Source organism: Rattus norvegicus, chromosome 8, assembly GCF_036323735.1.
Source record: "Rattus norvegicus strain BN/NHsdMcwi chromosome 8, GRCr8, whole genome shotgun sequence".
NCBI lineage: Eukaryota > Metazoa > Chordata > Mammalia > Rodentia > Muridae > Rattus > Rattus norvegicus.
Window position 1 is genome coordinate 89411665 of NC_086026.1, and position 22531 is coordinate 89434195.

General features: G+C 40.0%; 1 protein-coding gene across 4 annotated transcripts in view; it reads right to left on the bottom strand.

Annotated features, from left to right (window-relative positions):
• Positions 1-16169: 16169 nt before the first annotated feature.
• The window catches only part of Col12a1 (collagen type XII alpha 1 chain), a 118053-nt gene continuing 111691 nt past the window's right edge, over positions 16170-22531 (bottom strand). For 2 of the 4 annotated variants that reach the window (XM_039082533.2, XM_039082534.2), the window contains 3 exons: positions 21747-21815; positions 19387-19557; positions 16170-17153 (listed from right to left, as the gene is read on the bottom strand). In XM_039082533.2, the coding sequence (XP_038938461.1) occupies positions 16978-17153; positions 19387-19557; positions 21747-21815 (416 nt within the window). In that variant the 3' untranslated portion in view covers positions 16170-16977. Of the gene's footprint in view, positions 18353-19386; positions 19558-21746; positions 21816-22531 lie in introns of all 4 variants that reach the window. The other 2 variants (XM_063264976.1, NM_013142.1) reach the window with 1 other exon arrangement.

The following is a 22531-nucleotide window of genomic DNA, read 5'->3' on the forward strand; positions in this document are numbered from 1 at the left end:
TTATATAATAAAAGCTTTAGGGGCTGGGGATTTAGCTCAGTGGTAGAGCGCTTACCTAGGAAGCGCAAGGCCCTGGGTTCGGTCCCCAGCTCCGAAAAAAAAAAAAAAAAAAAGAACCAAAAAAAAAAAAAAATAAAAGCTTTAAAACATTACAATAGAAATAGAAGAAATTAGAAAATGAAAAGATCAGACACACCCGGGAAACCAGAAGAGACTGCACTCTGCACACATTACTGATTCCAGAGGAAAACACCAAACGCCATCTGGAACCCTGCTGCACGGAAGCTCCCAGAAAGGGCGGCACAGATCTTCCTGGTGGCTCCCCCTGCGGAGAACTCATAAGCAACACCCCACGAGCAAACTTGAGCCTCGGGGCCACAGGTAAGACCAACTTTTCTGCTGCAAGCAACCTGCCTGGTGAACTCAAGACACAGGCCCACAGGAACAGCTGAAGACCTGTACAGAGGAAAAACTACACGCCCGAAAGCAGAACACTCTGTCCCCATAACTGGCTGAAAGAAAACAGGAAAACAGGTCTACAGCACTCCTGACACACAGGCTTATAGGACAGTCTAGCCACTGTCAGAAATAGCAGAACAAAGTAACACTAGAGATAATCTGATGGCGAGAAGCAAGCGCAGGAACCCAAGCAACAGAAACCAAGACTACATGGCATCATCGGAGCCCAATTCTCCCACCAAAATAAACATGGAATAGCCAAACACACCAGAAAAGCAAGATCTAGTTTCAAAATCATATTTGATCATGATGCTGGAGGACTTCAAGAAAGACGTGAAGAACTCCCTTAGAGAACAAGTAGAAGCCTACAGAGAGGAATCGCAAAAATCCCTAAAAGAATTCCAGGAAAACATGAATAAACAAGTAGAAGCCCATAGAGACGAGTCACGAAAATCCCTGAAAGAATTCCAGGAAAACACAATCAAACAGTTGAAGGAATTAAAAATAGAAATAGAAGCAATCAAGAAAGAACACATGGAAACAACCGTGGATATAGAAAACCAAAAGCAGAGACAAGGAGCTGTAGATACGAGCTTCACCAACAGAATACAAGAGACAGAAGAGAGAATCTCAGGAGCAGAAGATTCCATAGAAATCATCGACTCAACTGTCAAAGATATGTAAAGCAGAAAAAGCTACTGGTCCAAAACATACAGGAAATCCAGGACTCAATGAGAAGATCAAACCTACGGATAATAGGGATAGAAGAGAGGGAAGACTCCCAGCTCAAAGGACCAGTAAATATCTTCAACAAAATCATAGAAGAAAACTTCCCTAACCTAAAGAAAGAGATACCCATAAGCATACAAGAAGCCTACAGAACTACAAATAGATTGGACCAGAAAAGAAACTCCTCCCGTCACATAAACACCAAACGCACAAAATAAAGAAAGAATATTAAAAGCAGTAAGGGAAAAAGGTCAAGTAACATATAAAGGCAAACCTATCAGAATCACACCAGACTTTTCGCCAGAAACTATGAAAGCCAGAAGATCCTGGACAGATGTCATACAGACCCTAAGAGAACACAAATGCTATCCCAGGTTACTGTATCCTGCAAAACTCTCAATTAACATAGATGGAGAAACCAAGATTGTCCATGACAAAACCAAATTTACACAATATCTTTCTACAAATCCAGCACTACAAAGGATAATAAATGGTAAAGCCCAACATAAGGAGGCAAGCTATACCCTACAAGAAGCAAGAAACTAATCATCATGGCAACAAAACAAAGAGAAGAAAAGCAAACAAACATAACCTCATATCCAAATATGAATATAACAGGAAGCAATAATCACTATTCCTTAGTATCTCTCCACATTAATGGCCTCAAGTCCCCAATAAAAAGACATAGATTAACAAACTGGATACGCAACGAGGACCCTGCATTCTGCTGCCTAGAGGAAACACACCTCAGAGACAAAGACAGACACTACCTCAGAGTGAAAGGCTGGAAAACAACTTTCCAAGCAAATGGTCGGAAGAAGCAAGCTGGAGTAGCCATTCTAATATCAAATAAAATCAATTTTCAACTAAAAGTCATCAAAAAAGATAAGGAAGGACACTTCATATTCATCAAAAGAAAAATGCACCAAGATGAACTCTCAATCCTAAATATCTATGCCCCAAATACAAGGGTACCTACAAGGGTAAAAGCTCAAAACACACATTGCACCTCACACAATACTAGTAGGAGATTTCAACACCCCACTCTCATCAATGGACAGATCATGGAAACAGAAATTAAACAGAGACATAGACAGACTAAGAGAAGTCATGAGCCAAATGGACTTAACCAATATTTATAGAACATTCTATCCTAAAGCAAAAGGATATACCTTCTTCTCAGCTCCTCCAAAATTGACCATATAATTGGTCAAAAACGGGCCTCAACAGGTACAGAAAGATAGAAATAATCCCATGCGTGCTATCAGACCACCACGGCCTAAAGCTGGTCGTCAATAACAATAAGGGAAGAATGCCCACGTATACGTGGAAATTGAACAATGCTCTACTCAATGATAACCTGGTCAAGGAAGAAATAAAGAAAGAAATTAAAGACTTTTTAGAATTTAATGAAAATGAAGGTACAACATACCCAAACTTATGGGACACAATGAAAGCTGTGCTAAGAGGAAAACTCATAGCGCTGAGTGCCTGCAGAAAGAAACAGGAAAGAGCATATGTCACCTGCTTGACAACACACCTAAAAGCTCTAGAACAAAAAGAAGCAAATACACCCAGGAGGAGTAGAAGGCAGGAAATAATCAAACTCAGAGCTGAAATCAACCAAGTAGAAACAAAAAAGACCATAGAAAAAATCAACAGAACCAAAAGTTGGTTCTTTGAGAAAATCAACAAGATAGATAAACCCTTAGCCAGACTAACGAGAGGACAGAGAGAGTGTGTCCAAATTAACAAAATCAGAAAAGAAAAGGGAGACATAACTACAGATTCAGAGGAAATTCAAAAAATCATCAGATCTTACTATAAAAGCCTATATTCAACAAATTTGAAAATCTGCAGGAAATGGACAATTTCCTAGACAGATACCAGGTACCGAAGTTAAATCAGGAACAGATAAACCAGTTAAACAACCCCATAACTCCTAAAGAAATAGAAGCAGTCATTAAAGGTCTTCCAACCAAAAAGAATCCAGGTTCACACGAGTTTAGTGCAGAATTCTATCAGACCTTGATAGAAGACCTCATACCAATATTATCCAAAGTATTCCACAAAATTGAAACAGATGGAGCACTACTGAATTCCTTCTATGAAGCCACAATTACTCTTATACCTAAACCACACAAAGACCCAACAAAGAAAGAGAACTTCAGACCAATTTCCCTTATGAATATCGGCGCAAAAATACTCAATAAAATTTTGGCAAACCGAATCCAAGAGCACATCAAAACAATCATCCACCATGATCAAGTAGGCTTCATCCCAGGCATGCAGGGATGGTTTAATATACGGAAAACCATCAACGTGATCCATTATATAAACAAACTGAAAGAACAAAACCACATGATCATTTCATTAGATGCTGAGAAAGCATTTGACAAAATTCAACACCCCTTCATGATAAAAGTCCTGGAAAGAATAGGAATTCAAGGCCCATACCTAAATATAGTAAAAGCCATATACAGCAAACCAGTTGCTAACATTCAACTAAATGGAGAGAAACTTGAAGCAATCCCACTAAAATCAGGGACTAGACAAGGCTGCCCACTCTCTCCCTACTTATTCAATATAATTCTTGAAGTTCTAGCCAGAGCAATCAGACAACAAAAGGAGGTCAAGGGGATACAGATCGGAAAAGAAGAAGTCAAAATATCACTATTTGCAGATGATATGATAGTATATTTAAGTGATCCCAAAAGTTCCACCAGAGAACTACTAAAGCTGATAAACAACTTCAGCAAAGTGGCTGGATTAATTCAAATAAATCAGTAGCCTTCCTCTACACAAAAGAGAAGCAAGCCGAGAAAGAAATTAGGGAAACGACACCCTTCATTATAGATCCAAATATTTTAAAGTACCTCGGTGTGACTTTAACCAAGCAAGTAGAAGATCTGTACAATAAGAACTTCAAGACTCTGAAGAAAGAAATTGAAGAAGACCTCAGAAGATGGAAAGATCTCCCATGCTCATGGTTTGGCAGGATTAATATAGTAAAAATGGCCATTTTACCAAAAGCAATCTACAGATTCAATGCAATCCCCATCAAAATACCAATCCAATTCTTCAAAGAATTAGACAGAACAATTTGCAAATTCATCTGGAATAACAAAAAACGCAGGATAGCTAAAACTATCCTCAACAATAAAAGGACTTCAGGGGGAATCACTATCCCTGAACACAAGCAGTATTACAGAGCAATAGTAATAAAAACTTCATGGTATTGGTACAGAGACAGACAGATAGACCAATGGAACAGAACTGAAGACCCTGAAATGAACCCACACACCTATGAGCACTTGATTTTTGACAAAGGAGCCAAAACCATCAAATGGAAAGAAGATAACATTTTCAGCAAATGGTGCTGGTTCAACTGGAGGTCAGCATGTAGTAGAATGCAGATCTATCTATTCCTATCACCCTGTACAAAGCTTAAGTCCAAGTGGATCAAGGACCTCCACGTCAAACCAGATACACTCAAACTAACAGAAGAAAAACTAGGGAAGCATCTGGAACACATGGGCACTGGAAAAAATTTCCTGAACAAAACACCAATGGCTTATGCTCTAAGATCAAGAATCGACAAATGGGATCTCATAAAACTGCAAAGCTTCTGTAAGGCAAAGGACACTGTGGTTAGGACAAAACGGCAACCAACAGATTGGGAAAAGATCTTTACCAATCCTACAACAGATAGAGGCCTTATATCCAAAATATACAAAGAACTCAAGAAGTTAGACCGCAGGGAGACAAATAACCCTATTAAAAAATGGGGTTCAGAGCTAAACAAAGAATTCACAGCTGAGGAATGCCGAATGGCTGAGAAACACCTAAAGAAATGTTCAACATCTTTAGTCATAAGGGAAATGCAAATCAAAACAACCCTGAGATTTCACCTCACACCAGTGAGAATGGCTAAGATCAAAAAATCAGGTGACAGCAGATGCTGGCGAGGATGCAGAGAAAGAGGAACACTCCTCCATTGCTGGTGGGATTGCAGACTGGTACAACCATTCTGGAAATCAGTCTGGAGGTTCCTCAGAAAACTGGACATTGAACTGCCTGAGGATCCAGCTATACCTCTCTTGGGCATATACCCAAAAGATGCCCCAACATATAAAAAAGACACATGCTCCACTATGTTCATAGCAGCCTTATTTATAATAGCCAGAAGCTGGAAAGAACCCAGATGCCCTTCAACAGAGGAATGGATACAGAAAATGTGGTACATCTACACAATGGAATATTACTCAGCTATCAAAAACAATGACTTTATGAAATTCATAGGCAAATGGATGGAACTGGAAAATATCATCCTGAGTGAGGTAACCCAATCACAGAAAAACACATATGGTATGCACTCATTGATAAGTGGCTATTAGCCCAAATGCTTGAATTACCCTAGATGCCTAGAACAAATGAAACTCAAGACTGATGATCAAAATGTGAATGCTTCACTCCTTCTTTAAAAGAGGAACAAGAATACCCTTGGCAGGGAATAGAGAGGCAAAGATTAAAACAGACACAGAAGGAACACCCATTCAGAGCCTGCCCCACATGTGACCCATGCATATACAGCCATCCAATTAGACAAGATGGATGAAGCAAAGGAGTGCAGGCTGACAGGAGCTGGATGTAGATTGCTCCTGAGAGACACAGCCAGAATACAGCAAATACAGAGGCGAATGCCAGCAGCAAACCACTGAACTGAGAACGGGACCCCTGTTGAAGGAATCAGAGAAAGAACTAGAAGAGCTTGAAGGGGCTCGAGACCCCATATGTACAACAATGCCAAGCAACCAGAGCTTCCAGGGACTAAGCCACTACCTAAAGACTATACATGGACTGACCCTGGACTCTGACCTCATAGGTAGCAATGAATATTCTTGTAAGATCACCAGTGGAAGGGGAAGCCCTTGGTCCTTCTAAGACTGAACCCCCAGTGAATGTGATTGTTGGGGGGAGGGCAACAATGGGGGGAGGATGGGGAAGGGAACACCCATAAAGAAGGGGAGGGGGAGGGATTAGGGAGATGTTTGCCCGGAAACCGGGAAAAGGAATAACACTCGAAATGTAAATAAGAAACACTCAAGTTAATAAAAAAAAAAAAAGAAAGAAAGAAAGAAAATTAAAAGATCTCCCATGCTTGTGGCTCATTAGGAATATTATTGTGAAAGTAGTTACCCTACCAAAAGCAACCTAGAGAGTCACTCAAGCCTTCATCAAGAGTCTCAAACAATTGTCTATAGTAACTGAATAAAATAACATTCAACTTAATGTGGAAACACATATACATTCATGAATGCATATATGCACAGAAAATAAGAATTAAGCAAATAAATAAGCTAATTAACCAATTATAAAAGCTGAAACAATCTTGAAAAATAAAGTAACTCCTATAAATATCACCACCCAATATTTCAAATTCTCTATGGAGATATAGTAATAAAAGGTTGCATGGGCTGGCCAGGATAAAGGGGAAGGAATCACTCATAACTTGCTGATGGGTGTGCAAACTGTGGAAATCAGTGTGGAAGTCCCTCATAAAGGTTAAAATCACTCTGTCACAATATCCAAATAAACCACTATTGGAAATATAGCCCTTGACCCTTTATTATACTGCTACATAGATCTTCATCCATGTTCATTGCTGTTCTATTCATAGCCAGAATGAGAAGTAGTCTATATGCCCATCAGCTGATCAATGGATAATAAAAATGCAGTGCATTTACACAACAGAATATTATTCAAGTTCTAAAAAATGAAATTTGAAGGTAAATTGGTAGAGCTAGAAGCAAAAAGACAAATATTTCATGTTTTCTCTTGTATGTGGATATTAACTTTTAAGCTTCAGATATGTGTGCTCTGTTCAGAATAACCACAGGACTTGGGTAGCTAGTAAGGGACTAGAGGGGAGAAGATGATGTTCCAAGAGACAAAGGAGAAACCAGAGTGGGAGGTTTAAAAGAGAAGAGGGATAGATGGCAGAATAAAGAAAGAAATATGGAGAAAAACCACTAACACCAAAGACCTTTTGAAAAGCCATGTTGAGGTCTACTGCCATAGAGCTTCTTAAAATATAAACATATTTGAAAGGAAGCATATAATGGGAAGACAATACTCCCACTAGACGTCTTATGCCATCAAGTAAAACCTCCAGTACAAGGAATGGGTTACGCACTGCTGATTCCTGAGCCAAATGGTTCCATAGACTCTCTTTAGAAATATCCCAGGCGATTGCAGAGGCTAACTACTCTTGATAACCTGATGGTGAGACCCCATTGCTGAGGACATAACTTACTCAAGACATCAAACATGAAGAAATTGAACTGTGTCCAACTAGAAAGGCTACCCCAACTGACGAACTTTTATAGCTCTAGTAGGTACTCTGCACACTGCCAAAGGAAAGAAGTAATCAGCAATGTCATCCAGCTCCAAACCCTGTGACCTACGACAGTGACCTGCCTGAAAGATATACTAGTGCAATAGTGGCATGAATGTTACGGGTATAACGAACCACTTTTTAAAGTTAGATTTAAGGCCAATCCTACAAGATGGAACCCTCATATCAGACACTGGTAAAGTGTTCAAGAACCTTAGAATAGATAGGTTATGGGCCATAGGGGAAAACATAGTCTGCTAAAGGAACATAGCAATAAATTAACTTCCTAATGACATTGCTCTAGCCATAGATCAGTACATTGCCCAACCCTAATCAAAGAAGCTTCTTCTTCTTGCAGTAGATGGTAATTTACAGAGACTCATAATCGGACAATGGGCAGAGAATGGGTGACTTTGGAGTGCTCAGACCTTTCTGAGATTGCTTTATCCAACCTCTCAGCTCAGATCTCAGCTATCTATGTAGGAGAGAATGTGGAAAGATTGTAAGAGCCCGAGGTGGTGGATTCCTCCAAGGAAACAATGTCATCCAAAAGTGGAATGATATATACATGAGACACTGTGACAGCAATACAAGACCTGCGTAGGCTCAAAACACACTAAACTCTAACATGGAAAAGGAGTGGACACAAAGACCCAACCTAATCAGGAAGCCATTTGTAGTTGATACTTTCTGGGAAAGGGGAGATCAGTTTTCTACAATAGAGTATCACTAGTTCTATCAACCATGCTTCAGAACAGGCCTCATTCCATAAGTACTTTTTTGGGTTGGTTGGTTGGTTTTGCTTTGTTCATTTTGGTATTTTTGTCTTATTTGGTTTGGGGTTTTGGTTTTAGTTTGTTTTGATTTTTGGTGTGTGTGTGTGTGTGTGTGTGTGTGTGTGTATGCAGGTTTCTGTTTTGTTTTATTTTGCCATTCTTGAGAGAGATTAGAGGAAAGAGAAAGAGCATGAAGTCAGTGGCTAGGGAGGCTAAAAGGACCTGGAAAGAAATGGAAAGAATACAATCAAAATAGATTGTATAAAACATTTTTGAATAAAAAGAATTAATTATTTTAAAAAAACCACATCTTTAAGACAAAATCTCTGGGAAGTGTTTCCTCGGGATCAGTACACAGAAGCTATGATCCAAAAGGGGCCAAGTCTGTACCTTGTGATGGCAACCAGACTTGCTATTAGATGAGACATTTCCAGGTAGTAGTAGTTTTGAAGGCATAAGCAGCAGCTGCGGCTTGGCACTGTGAGAGATCATGGAAAGCCATTGAAGAAGTTACAGAAGCCAGCCACAGAATTGAAATTATCATGTAGAGAAGTTGATGCTTGGCACCATGTAACTGGCTCAGAGTCCCTGAAGAGGAGTCAGGAGAGTCTATTGGTGAAAGTATCACCCATTTACAACAAAGACCACAGAATTTTGGAGATGCCAGAATTATGAGATGACCACTACATGCAGCGACAGCTGTTGAGTGACATTGGCTTGAGCCTAGAAGCAACACTATATGCTTCAGACGGTAGAGCCAGAGAAACAGAGCTGCCAGAGCCTCGTGGAACCCAGGGGTCATGAGTGAGCCCTGAGGGGAAGCACTGAAAGGTTTCCACTGTGGAACTCTGAATGTAAATATGGAGCCCACGGTTGAGAGACATTGGACATTTTGGGTATTTTTTAAATATATTTGTCAAATGGTTTTTAAATTCATTTGTTTTTTTATTGGCACAGAATCATAATTTTGTTAGTCATAGACCATGCCTTAGTTCCTTAGAAATATTTTGATAGGTTTTTATTTTTATTTACTTATTGTCTTTTTATTGAAAATAGACTTTTTCGTACATAATATATCCTGATTATGGCTTCTCATACCTGTATTCCCTCCCCCCACCCAATTCTTCCCAACATTCCCTCCCATTCAGATTCACTTCCTTTCTGTCTCTCATTAGAAAATAAAAAAGCTTCTAGGGATGATGGTAAAATGTAACAAATTAAAATGTAGTAAGATTAAAAAAACTTACCACGTTGGAGTTGGACAAGACAAATAAACAGAAGGAAAGGAGCCCAAGAGAAGGCACAAGAATCAGAGACCCACTCATTCACACACCAAGAATCCCATAAAAACACTAAACTGGAAGTCATAATATTTCTTTTTTTTTATATTTATTTACTTGAGTGTTTCTTATTTACATTTTGAGTGTTATTCCCTTTCCCGGTTTCCGGGCAAACATCCCCCTAATCCCCTTCTTTATGGGTGTTGCCTTCCCCATCCTCCCCCCATTGCCGCCCTCCCCTCAACAGTCTAGTTCACTGGGGGTTCAGTCTTAGCAGGACCCAGGGCTTCCCCTTCCACTGGTGCTCTTACTAGGATATTCATTGCTACCTCTGAGGTCAGAGTCCAGGGTCAGTCCATGTATAGTCTTTAGGTAGTGGCTTAGTCCCTGGAAGCTCTGGTTGCTTGGCATTGTTGTTCATAAGGGGTCTCGAGCCCCTTCCAGCTCTTCTAGTTCTTTCTCTGATTCCTTCAATGGGGTCCTATTCTCAGTTCAGTGGTTTGCTGCTGGCATTCGCCTCTGTATTTGCTGTATTCAGCCATAATATAGACACTTGCAGGCTCTGAGTGATGCCTCTGTCTCTGTGAGTTCACATGGGCTCTGATCATGTTGATTTACAGAACTTTGTTTTCTTGTCCTCCATCCCCTCTTGTTCTTATACTTTCTGCCTCCTCTTCTGAAAGGAATCTCTGCACACTGAGAGGAGGGATTGATAGAGACATCCCATTTAGGAATGAGTGTTCCAAGATCTTTCACTCTCTTTATAATGTCTACCTTTGCATCTCTGTATCTGTTCCTGCCTGCTGCAGAAGGACACTTCTCTGATGATAGTTGAGCAAGGTACTGATCTATGAGTGTAGCAGAATTTTCATTAGGAGTCATTATATTGCTACTACAATATTTAATGAAACTCCATTTTCTGCTAGGCATCCATCTTAGTTCCCACTACCTGTTTATCTCTGATTCCAGACTCTGCAAAATAAATTCCAAACAACCATGACTCAGGAACCACCACCCAGAAATGTTCAGCAATGACTATTTATGATATGAATGATTGCCTTTATTTTATGTCTTCTGCAACTTGCTTACAGATACCCTAAGATTGTTTTGAGTCACTTTAACCACTTAAATGTAGAACAAAAAACCAATTTTTCCTCTTGTTTGCATAGATATTGGAGATCTTCTTGTGGTTTTTGCCTTTAAAGTAGCCTTCCCCAGATCCCTCCTTCATGGAAATCTCAAATTCTGCTCAGAGATTGTCCAGCTAGCAGCTAATCAATACACCTTTTTGTAGCATGTGGTTGTAAAAACTCAATTCATGCTAAGGCAATAGTGGTCTCCCCACCCCCCAGGGAAAGCCCCAAGCAGTGTCTGGGATATTCATATTAATATGAGATATTAGGGATAAGTGAGAAAATAAAGGTTGTAGTTTTGTAGTAATGAATTGATGTGTCAAACACAACAGAGGCAATGTTTTATCCACTTGACTCAAGCTAGAGTCATTTGGAGAGATGGAGCCTCAACAAAGAAAATAGCCACACCAGATTAGCACAAGGGCAAGTGCATGGGGCATTTTATCAATGATGGCTGTAAAGGGGGCCAGTCCACTTTGGACAGTGCTATTCCTGAACACGTTGTCCTGAAATACATAAGAAAGAGCCTGAGCAAGTCATGAGGAGCAAGACACTAAACAGCGTTCCTCCATGGCCTCCGCATGCATTCCTGTCTTCAGGTTCCTGCCCTGATTTCCCTTAGTAGTTGAGTGTAACCTGAGAGTTGTATGATGAAATAAACCCTTTCCTCGCCAAGTTGCTCTTGGTAATGGTGTTTTATCACAGTAATAGAATTATGAGACAGTAATGGTAACTAAGCATAACTAACGACAATGGCCAAACAAAAATGAAATTAGCGTGTCCCTAAGTTAAGGATATACAGTAAATATGGTATGAGACCATAATGCAGACATCAAGCTAGATAAACATCAAATGAAAATAAGGAGGGGCTGAAGGACAAAGGAAACACAGGAGGTTTCTTCATGACAGATGTTAGGACAAACCTGAAGGGTAAGTGTGTTGGGGCATTTAAGCACATAAGCAAGAAGAACCAACAGGGACACAATGTCTCCATTCGTGATCTTAAAGAACTGACAGTGTGTAACAAATTTCTATTACTACCTTGGAAATATTAAGTAGCCAAGCTTGAGGGGAAAATGTTTGAAGATAAGAGATTCAAATAACTGATAATATTGATTTGTAATCCAACATGGATGCTAAAGTCTTCCAGAAGATGCCAGGTTTTCATCAGAGAATAGCAATGAGGACCACTCCCTGGAATGTTGACTGAATCAATAAAGTGACTATCACATATACAGAGTGACAAAACTATTTAGCTTTGGTTGACTTACTGGAGGAAGCAGAAGGCAGTTACAGTGACTCCCTCATTTCTCTCCTGTCTAAGTGGGTAACTGCTGGTGAGAATGAGGGGAAAGGGGCTTAAAAGATACACTCTGATTTGGATTCTGTGTCCAAAAGTAGAGCTTGAGAAGACTTGAGTTGTCATTCACTACCTCTATAGTAACAGAGTCACCATTTTAACTGGCAAATGGCAATTCTAAAAACATGTACTATTCCTTGTTTTCCTTTAGAGATAGATATTACAAAAAGACTACATTCTAGCCGCATATATGCTGTATACATTGTACATGCAGTTTTCAAGAAATGTGCATCAAATAAAGGGTGTTATATTTTTCTCCTCCTCACTCTGGAACATGTAGGTATTATAATTATAGCTCTATTAACTCTCATGCGCCATTAGTTTAATTTGACTATGACAATCAGGAAAGGCAGAACAATAAAATATAAAAGCACAAATCTGCCTTCTTACACACATAAAATAAAGCAGTATTTGGTTGTAATGGCAATGATTGTTTTCTGGGACTAGGGACTGAACCCAGGGCCTCAGCACACTCAGCAACAATTTTACTATTGAATTAGAGACCCAGCAATTTTATTTGATTGTTTTGTTTTGTCTTAAAACGGGAACTCACTGAGTTTCCTGAACTGGTCTTGAACTTGTAGTCATTCTACATCAGCCTCCCAAATACCTGAGATTGGGTGTCTGGGCTTCAAGAAATTTCTCCTTAAAACCACTTACTTTGTATCTTTCTGCTGCAACTAATCCTAATCCTAATACACGTGTTAAATTGCAAGTGCCTGGGAAACTTTTATGCTTTTTTAATTTTTGATAATGTCACACAATGTATTTCGATCATAATATTTCTTCAATTCCCATCAGATCTCAGATCCTCTCCCTACCTATCCAACTTTGTGTATTTCTGTTTTCAAAAATGGTGACCACTACATATGTGCAGGGGTAGCTGAGGTCCAGCCTTTGTATTCTCTTTGGTTAGTGGTTTAGTCTCTGGGAACTTCCAAGGGTCCAGATTAGTTGATTCTGTTGGTCTTCTTATAGGGTCCCTTTCCTCTCTGAGTTTCTCAATCCTTTCCTGCCCCCAACTCTTTGACAAGACTTCCTGAGCTTCATCTAATGTTTGTATCTGTTTCCATTGGCTGCTGGGAGCAGCCTCTCAGAGGACAGTTATACTAGGTTCCTGTCTGCAAGCATAACTATCATTAGCAGTGTCGGGAATTGGTTCTTGCCCATGAGATGGGTCTCGAGTTGGGCCAGTCATTGATTGGCCATTCTCCCAGTCTCCATTCTATCTTTGTCCCTGCACTTCTTGTAGGCAGGACACATTTGGGGTCAAAGGTTTTGTGGATGTATTTGTGTCCTTTTCCCTGCACTGGCAGTCCTGCCTGGCTGCAGGAGTTAGTCACTTTTAGCTTCATATCCCCCCAACTGTTACAAGACTCAGCTAGAGTCACCCTCATAAACTCCCTAGAGATTCCCCAACCCAGCATCCTAAAGATCCCCCGTCCCCGTTTCTGTTCACTCTTCTAGCCCTCTCTCCCTGTTGCAGGTCCCTCAACAACTGGAGTGGGTGCTTATCCTGACTCTGTCCCCCTAACTGAGCTGTCTTGTATGGCCTCAGTGGGAGAGGATATACTGCAGTGGTGTGAAAAGCCATGGGTGGGATAGTACCCAAGGGGGACTCTCCCTTCTCAGAGAAGGAGAGGGGGAGGAGAGGGGGGGTCCCTGTGAGGGAAGAACATGAGGGGGAACTGCACTCAGGATGCAAAGTGAATAAATAAATACATTATTGGGGAAAATGGAAAAGAAAGTAGTAAAAACAAAATAAAGCTATAATAAAAGTTTTTTTAAAAAGGCATCTGATTAGTGATAGACAGCTACTCTTGAACATTGGCATGGAACTGAGCTACTAATTAGGGTTGGAGATAGGGAGTACAGATCCTTCTTTAAAAAAACAAAAACAGGGGTTGGGGATTTAGCTCAGTGGTAGAGCGCTTGCCTAGCAAGCGCAAGGCCCTGGGTTCGGTCCCCAGCTCCGGAAAAAAGAAAGAAAGAAAGAAAAAAAAACAGCAAAAAGGAAAGTCCAGTAATTATGTTCCCAATAGCCTTGAGCACGCTGATCTCAGAAGGCAAAGGTGATGAGTATTTGCTTGGGCAGAGATCCACATTAAATCCTAAGTAACCTTGAAGCCAATATTGCTTTGTCCTTGAAAATAGCAGTAGCCATAATAATTCTTTGCAAAAGTGGCTGGTTTTTATGAAGTACGTCTATAACTGTATGACCATTGATTGACCTTTTCATTGATGAAGAAATTATGATGAAAACAAAGACTAATATTTAAAAAATATCATAAGTTCCTAATCCAGTCCAGTGACTAGAAAGTGTTTATAGAAATTACACTGACTTTATTTGTATAGAAAATAACACGCAAGTATATAGCATGATTCTTTATAGATCATATGCATGCTTGCATGCCCACATATGTAAGAAAATATATGTACAGCCTTCCATTACATTTATAGATTGTTAATTCTATTATACAAAATATTCTATGTGAGATATTCAGGAACTGAGGCTTGTATAAGTGCTGTTTTCCTGCTGTAGACCTCATCAGAAGTGACACCCTGCAGCCACAGTCACCCAGGCTGTCTTCCTGAAATCGGGGCCTCACCTTCAAATATGAACTAGACTACACTGTTCTCATATTGAAAGAATACTGGGACTATCCTTTGAGTTGTACTGTATTGTCTTCTAAGAAAGTGTAAATAAATACACCAGCACTTACATATCTGACTCTTCTGTGATTCTGTCAGTGTTCACATCCAGACTACCTCATCTCTTCCCTCAAAAGCTTTACCGAGTATATGCACAGTTAATAGAAAATTATAAGAAATAATTTACTAAACATAATTAGTAATGACATATATTATGAAAATTAAAACCACATATGTTAGAGTTGTATGAAAATTTATTTTCAATTAAAAAAAAATACATGTATTCTAAATCCTTACTATATCTCTGTTCAGAAATGGCCTGGCCCTCGGTCCTTTCCCCCAGGGCAAAGTAGGAGGTCTCGGTGAACCAATGAATTACAAACACCAGGAGCCAAACCACATCTAGTCAGACATTACTTTGTGCTTCAAATTCATGTGGTTGTGACTCCACTGAGTCCATGACACAGGGACCCATCTTCAGATTCCTAATACAAGGGCTTTTCAAGGAACATCCAAACCACAAATGAATCCAAAGCTATATTGGAGAATTTTTGGGATTCGAAATCCCCTGCCCAGGGAGTGAGCATTCAGGGATTAGAGGGAGGGGCTGGGAAGTATCTGCCTACAAAGAAAGATGGAGCATATGTCCTCTTCTGATACGCAAAGGTGAGTTCTGCTTACGGTGTAGTGAAGGGGGCAGAGGGTGTGTCCTAGTATAACCTCAGTGTTCTCCTCTGGATTTAAATGTTCAAGGAATGTAGAGAGTGAAAGAAAAATGCTAGAGTTAGCAATCTACTTGAAAGTCTTTAACTAATCACCATTAATAGGTCACCTATGCCTTTCAATCCCAAACTCCAAGGAGAATTTGATTCACGTTTTGCCCCACGACAAACTTTGTTCCACTGCCCCTTCCTCTTCCGTTGATTTTTTTCAAACAGACATTTCCATGATATTTAGGATGTTTCGCTGCATTTGTAAGTGGAAAAGAAGGGTTTCCCTAAATTAATATTTTCCATTAAGGAATTTTCCTCTCTACAATTAAATTTGCTATTGGGAAAAGTATAGGAAAGTAATTAAATGCATACGAAATTGTGTAGGCTGTAGATTACTTGGTTGTTTGGGGTCTCCTAGGATACCTCATTATTTTTCCACCAGCCCACACATCCTCTACATTCCTAATAAAACCTTTGGAATCTGGATTTTTTTTTTTTAAGGCTCACACCACTCTCTTCAATGACTTCACCATAGCATTAAAATCTAAAGTTTTTAGCATAATTTAATAGTTTTAATGAGATTTGTAATTGTATCCAAGGATATGAAATTGTTTGTTGTAACAACCACTCACGAAGTCCAAAAGGCCCCGAAGAAAAAGAATACGCCAGGTCAAATTTTCAGTAGTTTTATTGAAAAATGCCTCTTTTGTTTCAGAAATAAATAATATAAGGCAGTGAAATTCACAATCTGCAGTTAAAATATAAAAGCAGCGACTCTATGTTCATAGTCTTGCAAACATTTCCAACTGCTTTGATAACTAAGAAACATGTTCTGCAAAAAAAAAAAAAAGTTCATTCTAAATATACAACACAAACATGCAATTCCATCTCGGCAGAATAATCTGCAATTTGGCATAAATGTTAGTGTGTCAACAAAGACGTCGAAAGCAATATGGAACAGTATCCAGTTGATACAATAACTTCGGCTACGAGGCTTAAGGTCTGTGGTTGTTAAAAAGACTATGCCCTAAAGCATAAGAGGAGGAAGAAAAGATAGGTGACCGGCTACAGTGAGCTGCTGTTCCCCCTTCTTTTTGATTTTAGGAGCGGAATGACTGGAAATGGGGTGCAATTGAACTGCAGATTAGTTCTAAGATAAAGGCCCTTTCTGAAGAGACAGCTGCTCTGGTTTCCAGGGCTTGCAGGGCAACCAAGAAGCTCGGCTGCCCCAGCGCACCCTGGGTGTGTTCTCTCCATGCAGCTTCTGTGAAAAGCTTGTGTTGTGACCATTTGTACTGCAAAGGCAAAGATGTCTACAGACTGTTGCGAGCTAGGCTGCCTCCAGAAACAAGATTCTCTACAGTCAGATAGGAGCACTTGTGGATGAAGCGACGCTGAGAAAACGTCACTGCTGCTCTGTCTGACCTGTGAATGAGAATCCCAACACCTCCCACCTCGGTGAACCCGTGGTCTCAGGTTCATTGCCCAGGGCCTGGGCGTAGGGCTCGCCGCCAACGCCTGTGGTCAGGGTGCTGCTGCTCAGGCTCATCTGCCCCGTAGTCATCCTCGTATTCTGCCGTCCTCTCAGGCTCCACAGGTACGATGAAGGGCTCGCGGTCAGGCAGGTAGGCCCCGCCCTCGGGCACATAAGGCTCTGTCCGATTCAACATTACAGTTATAGCATGACTTGGAAGGTACACACGCACAGCAAAAGTTAAGTCATCACTGGAGGTGACGATACTCCAGTCTTAATCTCACAACCACAAATAGATGTATTGCATTACAGCGATCCGATTATTTCCATGTGCACATGTGCAGGGTGAATTTGGTGATCGAATAAGGAGCGCCAGCGGTGGGGGTAGGGTGGGGGTGGGGGTGGGGGTGTCGCAAATATCCAGCAGTAAACACAATCATTGCACAAAACCTGGGAAGGATCAGAAATTGGGCCAAAGAATTGTAAACACAGTACCTAGGTAGGCTTTTTTTGGCAAATCCCCAGATAACTGTTCATGACTTCAAACTCATCAGGGTTAGCAAATGACTTCGAGAGCTGAGGACATGAAGAGTATTTGGGCCTAGAGATTGATCTCGGGGTGAAAGGAGCTGTCACCAGGTTTTCTACAGTCCACCGTGTCCCCTATGGCTATGTCTCCAGCAGAGTTACAGCCAGTGAGTGGGTGAGGAACACCTGTGACTACAGCCAAACCGGAAGGAACGGTGATTTTTAAACTTTGGTTTGAAAGATTGCAGGTAAGAAACCCAAATAAAAGTACACACCCAGAATGCTGAGAAGTCACATGCCCTGAACTCAGACACACTGCTAACAAGCAAGAAAGGATCAGATCTGTTCGTTATTACTGCAGAGAGCAAACGGCCAGCAGGCTTTAGCGCAGAAGCGGGTTGTTGAGTGGTTAACGAAATTTTAGTACACGGGATCACATACAGATCATGTACAAGCCACAATTAGTTGATTATTTACACGGGGTCTTTCTCTTCAACCCGGTTAATCGTCTGTCTTAACATGGCGTGTCTCTGCTGGTTAGTAGCTTATTAGGGCACCTCCTTCACAGCCAGGGCTCCTCCCAGCTGCATTCGGACTTTTTAAAAGATGGTTTTCTACATTACTGCTGAAAAGCATCAGGCGGACACCACTGCCCGTTGCGTCATTCAAGTTAGTATGGAGTCTCCACCCTCCTGTGTGATGCCGACCCAGTTCGTTAACCATATCTGCCGTGAGATTTCCATACAGACTCATTTTCTAATAAGCACGTGCGCAAACATCTCAGAAACAGGATTCTCATGTATTCAAACTGTAAGCAGCACTGGAGACTTAGAAAGTTTGTTAGCCGGAACCTGAAACAGGTCAAAGATGATAGTTTTTAAAAGTTGAATTACTACGCAAAAATATATACATATACACATCCATCTATGTAAATGTTAAAGTACGTATATTTATATATCCATATATTTTCAGTTCATATATGCCCTAAGGCAGGGATAATTTAAATTTGCTTTACAAAGAATTAAATTATAATCTTATGAATGGATTACAGGAAAGTGTGCATTTGGATTCATTATTACTTTTGATCACATATAGTTATGCACATAAATATATAGATATATAGATATTAATATATCCAACTACTCATGCACTACTTGCTAATAGCAAACCATATCAAACAGCAGTATCATTTTTTAAACTTGCAAGATGCATGAGGGCGCTCTAATGAAAAAGTAACCAGCGATCACAACTTGAGAGTCTTTCTATCCAGACCTTCACCCCCCCTCCCCAAACCTTACATCCCCCCAAGGTGAGGCACAAGATGCTTCTGCAGTCTCCAACAGAGCAGCACTAGAATTTCATTAACAACCCCCCAAAAATATTAGGCTCTGGATTCGATGGGCATCAGTTCTATCCATGGTGCAAGGCAGTGAGTTATTCCACAGGTCTGCACTTTGTTTGCTCTCACATGTAAATGGGACTGCAGAAATAATTTTCATGTATATTTTTCAGCATTCTATAACACTATTTCATTTTTTTTTGGTCTCTCTGTTCCTTTGGGTAAAAAATAAATAAATAAAAAAGAAAGGAAAGAAAAAAAAACAAGAAAACCTCATGAATGGGTAGCATTCGTTTAACTCCTAAGAGAGCTGTAGAGAGGTTAGTGGTGTGGTTTGGTAAATCCAGAAGTAGAGGAGGGGAAAATGGTGACTCAAATCCTAATGGTGGAAAGTGTTTTGTGCTTGAGAAGACAGATACTGTTGCATACTCAATATATAGAACTGAAAATGTTAGCATCTCCACGAGATCCCTGGCTCCACATTCCTTCAATCCTAGGGCTCTTTGTTTCTGGGGAACCGGGGTCCTTACAATGGCATCAACATACCTGGATAGCCTTGCCCGTTGTATGGAATGCTGGCACACTGGGATGAATCACAATATCCAGGAGGACCTGGGGGTCCTCGGATACCTGAGTTTCCTGGACGACCAGGGGGACCAGGAGGGCCTCTTGAACCTGTAGACCCTGGTGGACCTGTTCTGGATTCACCTTGTGGACCTAGTGTGAAGTAATAATAATAATAATAATAATAATAATAATAATAATAATAATAATAAATATTTCCCCTTTTGTCAAAAACACCTGAGGCAGACTCCAATGCCCAACAGACATCTCCCCTACCTTGAGACTAGACTACTATTCACCAGTGCATAAGAAGAAAATAATTCCTTAGGAAATTCCCAATGTGGACCAAAGAACTGTCTCGTGGTTAAATCAATGGCAGCAATTCACTACTGTTCCAATTTCACTTAAAGAAAACTGATTTAGCAGGAATTAAGCCAAGCTAAAATTATCTGTAAATTCTCTCGTTTGCTCCTACTCACACGGGGACAAGGATGCCTGGATCAGGCAGCCAGGTAAGTTTCTGGTCTCTGGTATATGTGGAAAGTAACATTTTTTTCTGGATAAAGTGGCACTTCATATGATTGACATAAATGTAAAGATTTAACCACAGGACTGTCCTTGAGTGCAAAGATACAGAAACTTCAGAAAAAGAAGAAAAATGTGACCAGCAAGGTGGCTTGGTAAGTAAAGGTGCTTGTTTGCTTCCAAGGCTGAGAATCAGAGCTAAATTCCCAGGACCCACATGGTAGAAAAAGAGAACCAACTCCCACAAGTTGTCCTCTGACCTCCACATGCACTCCATGGACACATGTACCACACACACACACACACACACACACACGAACACACAGATGATAGAGATATAGATAGATAGATAGATAGATAGATAGATAGATAGATAGATAGATAGACAGACAGATGAGTGATAGGTAGATAGATAGATAGACAGATAGACAGACAGACAGATAATAGATGATTGATAGGTAGATAGATACATAGATACATAGATAGATACATAGATAGATGGCTGGGTGGGTGGGCAGATGGATGGATGGATAGATAGATAGATAGATAGATAGATAGATAGATAGATAGATGATTGATAGGGAGATGGATGATAGATAGATAGATAGATAGATAGATAGATAGACAGACAGACAGATGATTGATAGGGAGATGGATGATAGATAGATAGATAGATACATAGATACATAGATACATAGATACATAGATACATAGATAGATACATAGATAGATACATAGATACATAGATATATAGATACATAGATAGATGGGTGGGTGGGCGGGCTGATGGATAGATAGATAGATACATAGATACATAGATAGATGGGTGGGTGGGCGGGCTGATGGATAGATAGATACATAGATACATAGATAGATGGCTGGGTGGGCGGGCAGATGGATGGATAGATAGATAGATAGATAGATAGATAGATAGATAGATAGATAGATAGATAGATAGATAGATAGATGGATACATAGATAGATAGATAGATAGATAGATAGATAGATAGATAGATAGATAGATAGATGATAGGGAGATAGATGATAGATAGATAGATAGATACATAGATACATAGATACATAGATACATAGATACATAGATACATAGATAGATACATAGATACATAGATAGATACATAGATATATAGATACATAGATAGATCGGTGGGTGGGCAGGCAGATGGATGGATAGATACATAGATACATACATAGATACATAGTTAGGTGGGTGGGCAGGCAGATGGATGGATGGATGGATGGATGGATGGATGGATGGATGGATAGATAGACACATAGATAGATAGATAGATAGATAGATAGATAGATAGATAGATAGATAGATAGATAGATAAAAGGATTTTTATCTCTTTATATAAAAAAGAGAAGAATCACTTTGAACCGAGTCAAACAATGCATAAAACAACTCAGACAGCTATTGTTTCCTTGCAACTTGGAGAAATACTGTAAATGAAAATCTGCGTCAAGTCTTTAAATTTTTCTCACTCTAATAACCCCATATTGAAGAACACTGGAAAGAAAAACACAATAGCATTTAGAGAGCAAAGCAAAACAAGGGAAACAAAATGCCACAAAGAGAATCCTCCCCGCCCCCAAAAAAATGTAATCCTTCTTTATGTCACCAAGGTCACCTCTTCTTATATTACAGCCCTGAGCAAACACCTGGTAGAGAGGCACTTTAACAAAGGCTACATCCAAACTGAACTTTTTGCTAAAAGACCTACTATGTTGGTGCAAAACTGATACCATGAAGTTGCCTTTTTACATGCTTTTCCAGTCTGATGTCTTAACAAACCTACCTGGGGGCCCTGGAGGTCCTCGGGGTCCTTGCGACCCAATACCCCTTTCACCTTTCTCTCCAGGCAAACCTACGAGAAGCCAAAAATTAAACACATAAATATAATTAAAAAGGAAAGGAAAATAAAAGCATGGGAAAATTTTTATCTGGAAACATGTTTTTACATCTTAAATAATAATTCAAGTAACTCATTTCCTTAGTGAATACAGAATCTAATTTTTCCCAGAAGTTCACTCCTTAAGCCAAATTCTTTCTAGACATTTGTGTAATTCCAGATTCATGGCCAAGAAACAAATCTGGCTGGAAGTCAGAGGGAAATTATTTGAAGGATACAAATATGCCTAATATATTGTCAAATAGTAATTAAAACCAGAGATCTCAGAGAAGGGCCTTCAGGTAGACTTTAGGAGCTGTGTAGGCACAGCGGTCATACCATTAGGTAGTAGGGTTATATAACTCTTAAAGCAAGCATCCTGAAACATCTGGAAGTAGAAAAAAATCCCATTTTTTCTTTTTTTTCCCCCTTTCAATTTCATTTATCTACCATGAAATTAAAGTGAAACAAATATCCAAGAGCCAGTGCCAGGTCCTGAATAAAGGAATAGAAAGAATTTGGACCTAATGCCCTCGGTTGCCGCTCAGCTCTTGCCACAGCCACAGCACTTAGTAAGATTGGTGCTGGATTCCTTTTGCCAAGACACTACTTCCCACCAGAGCCACAAGAAAAATCAATGGCTAGAAGTATCTCTTCTGAGATCTGCTGAAACAGCATCCATTTTCTCACAC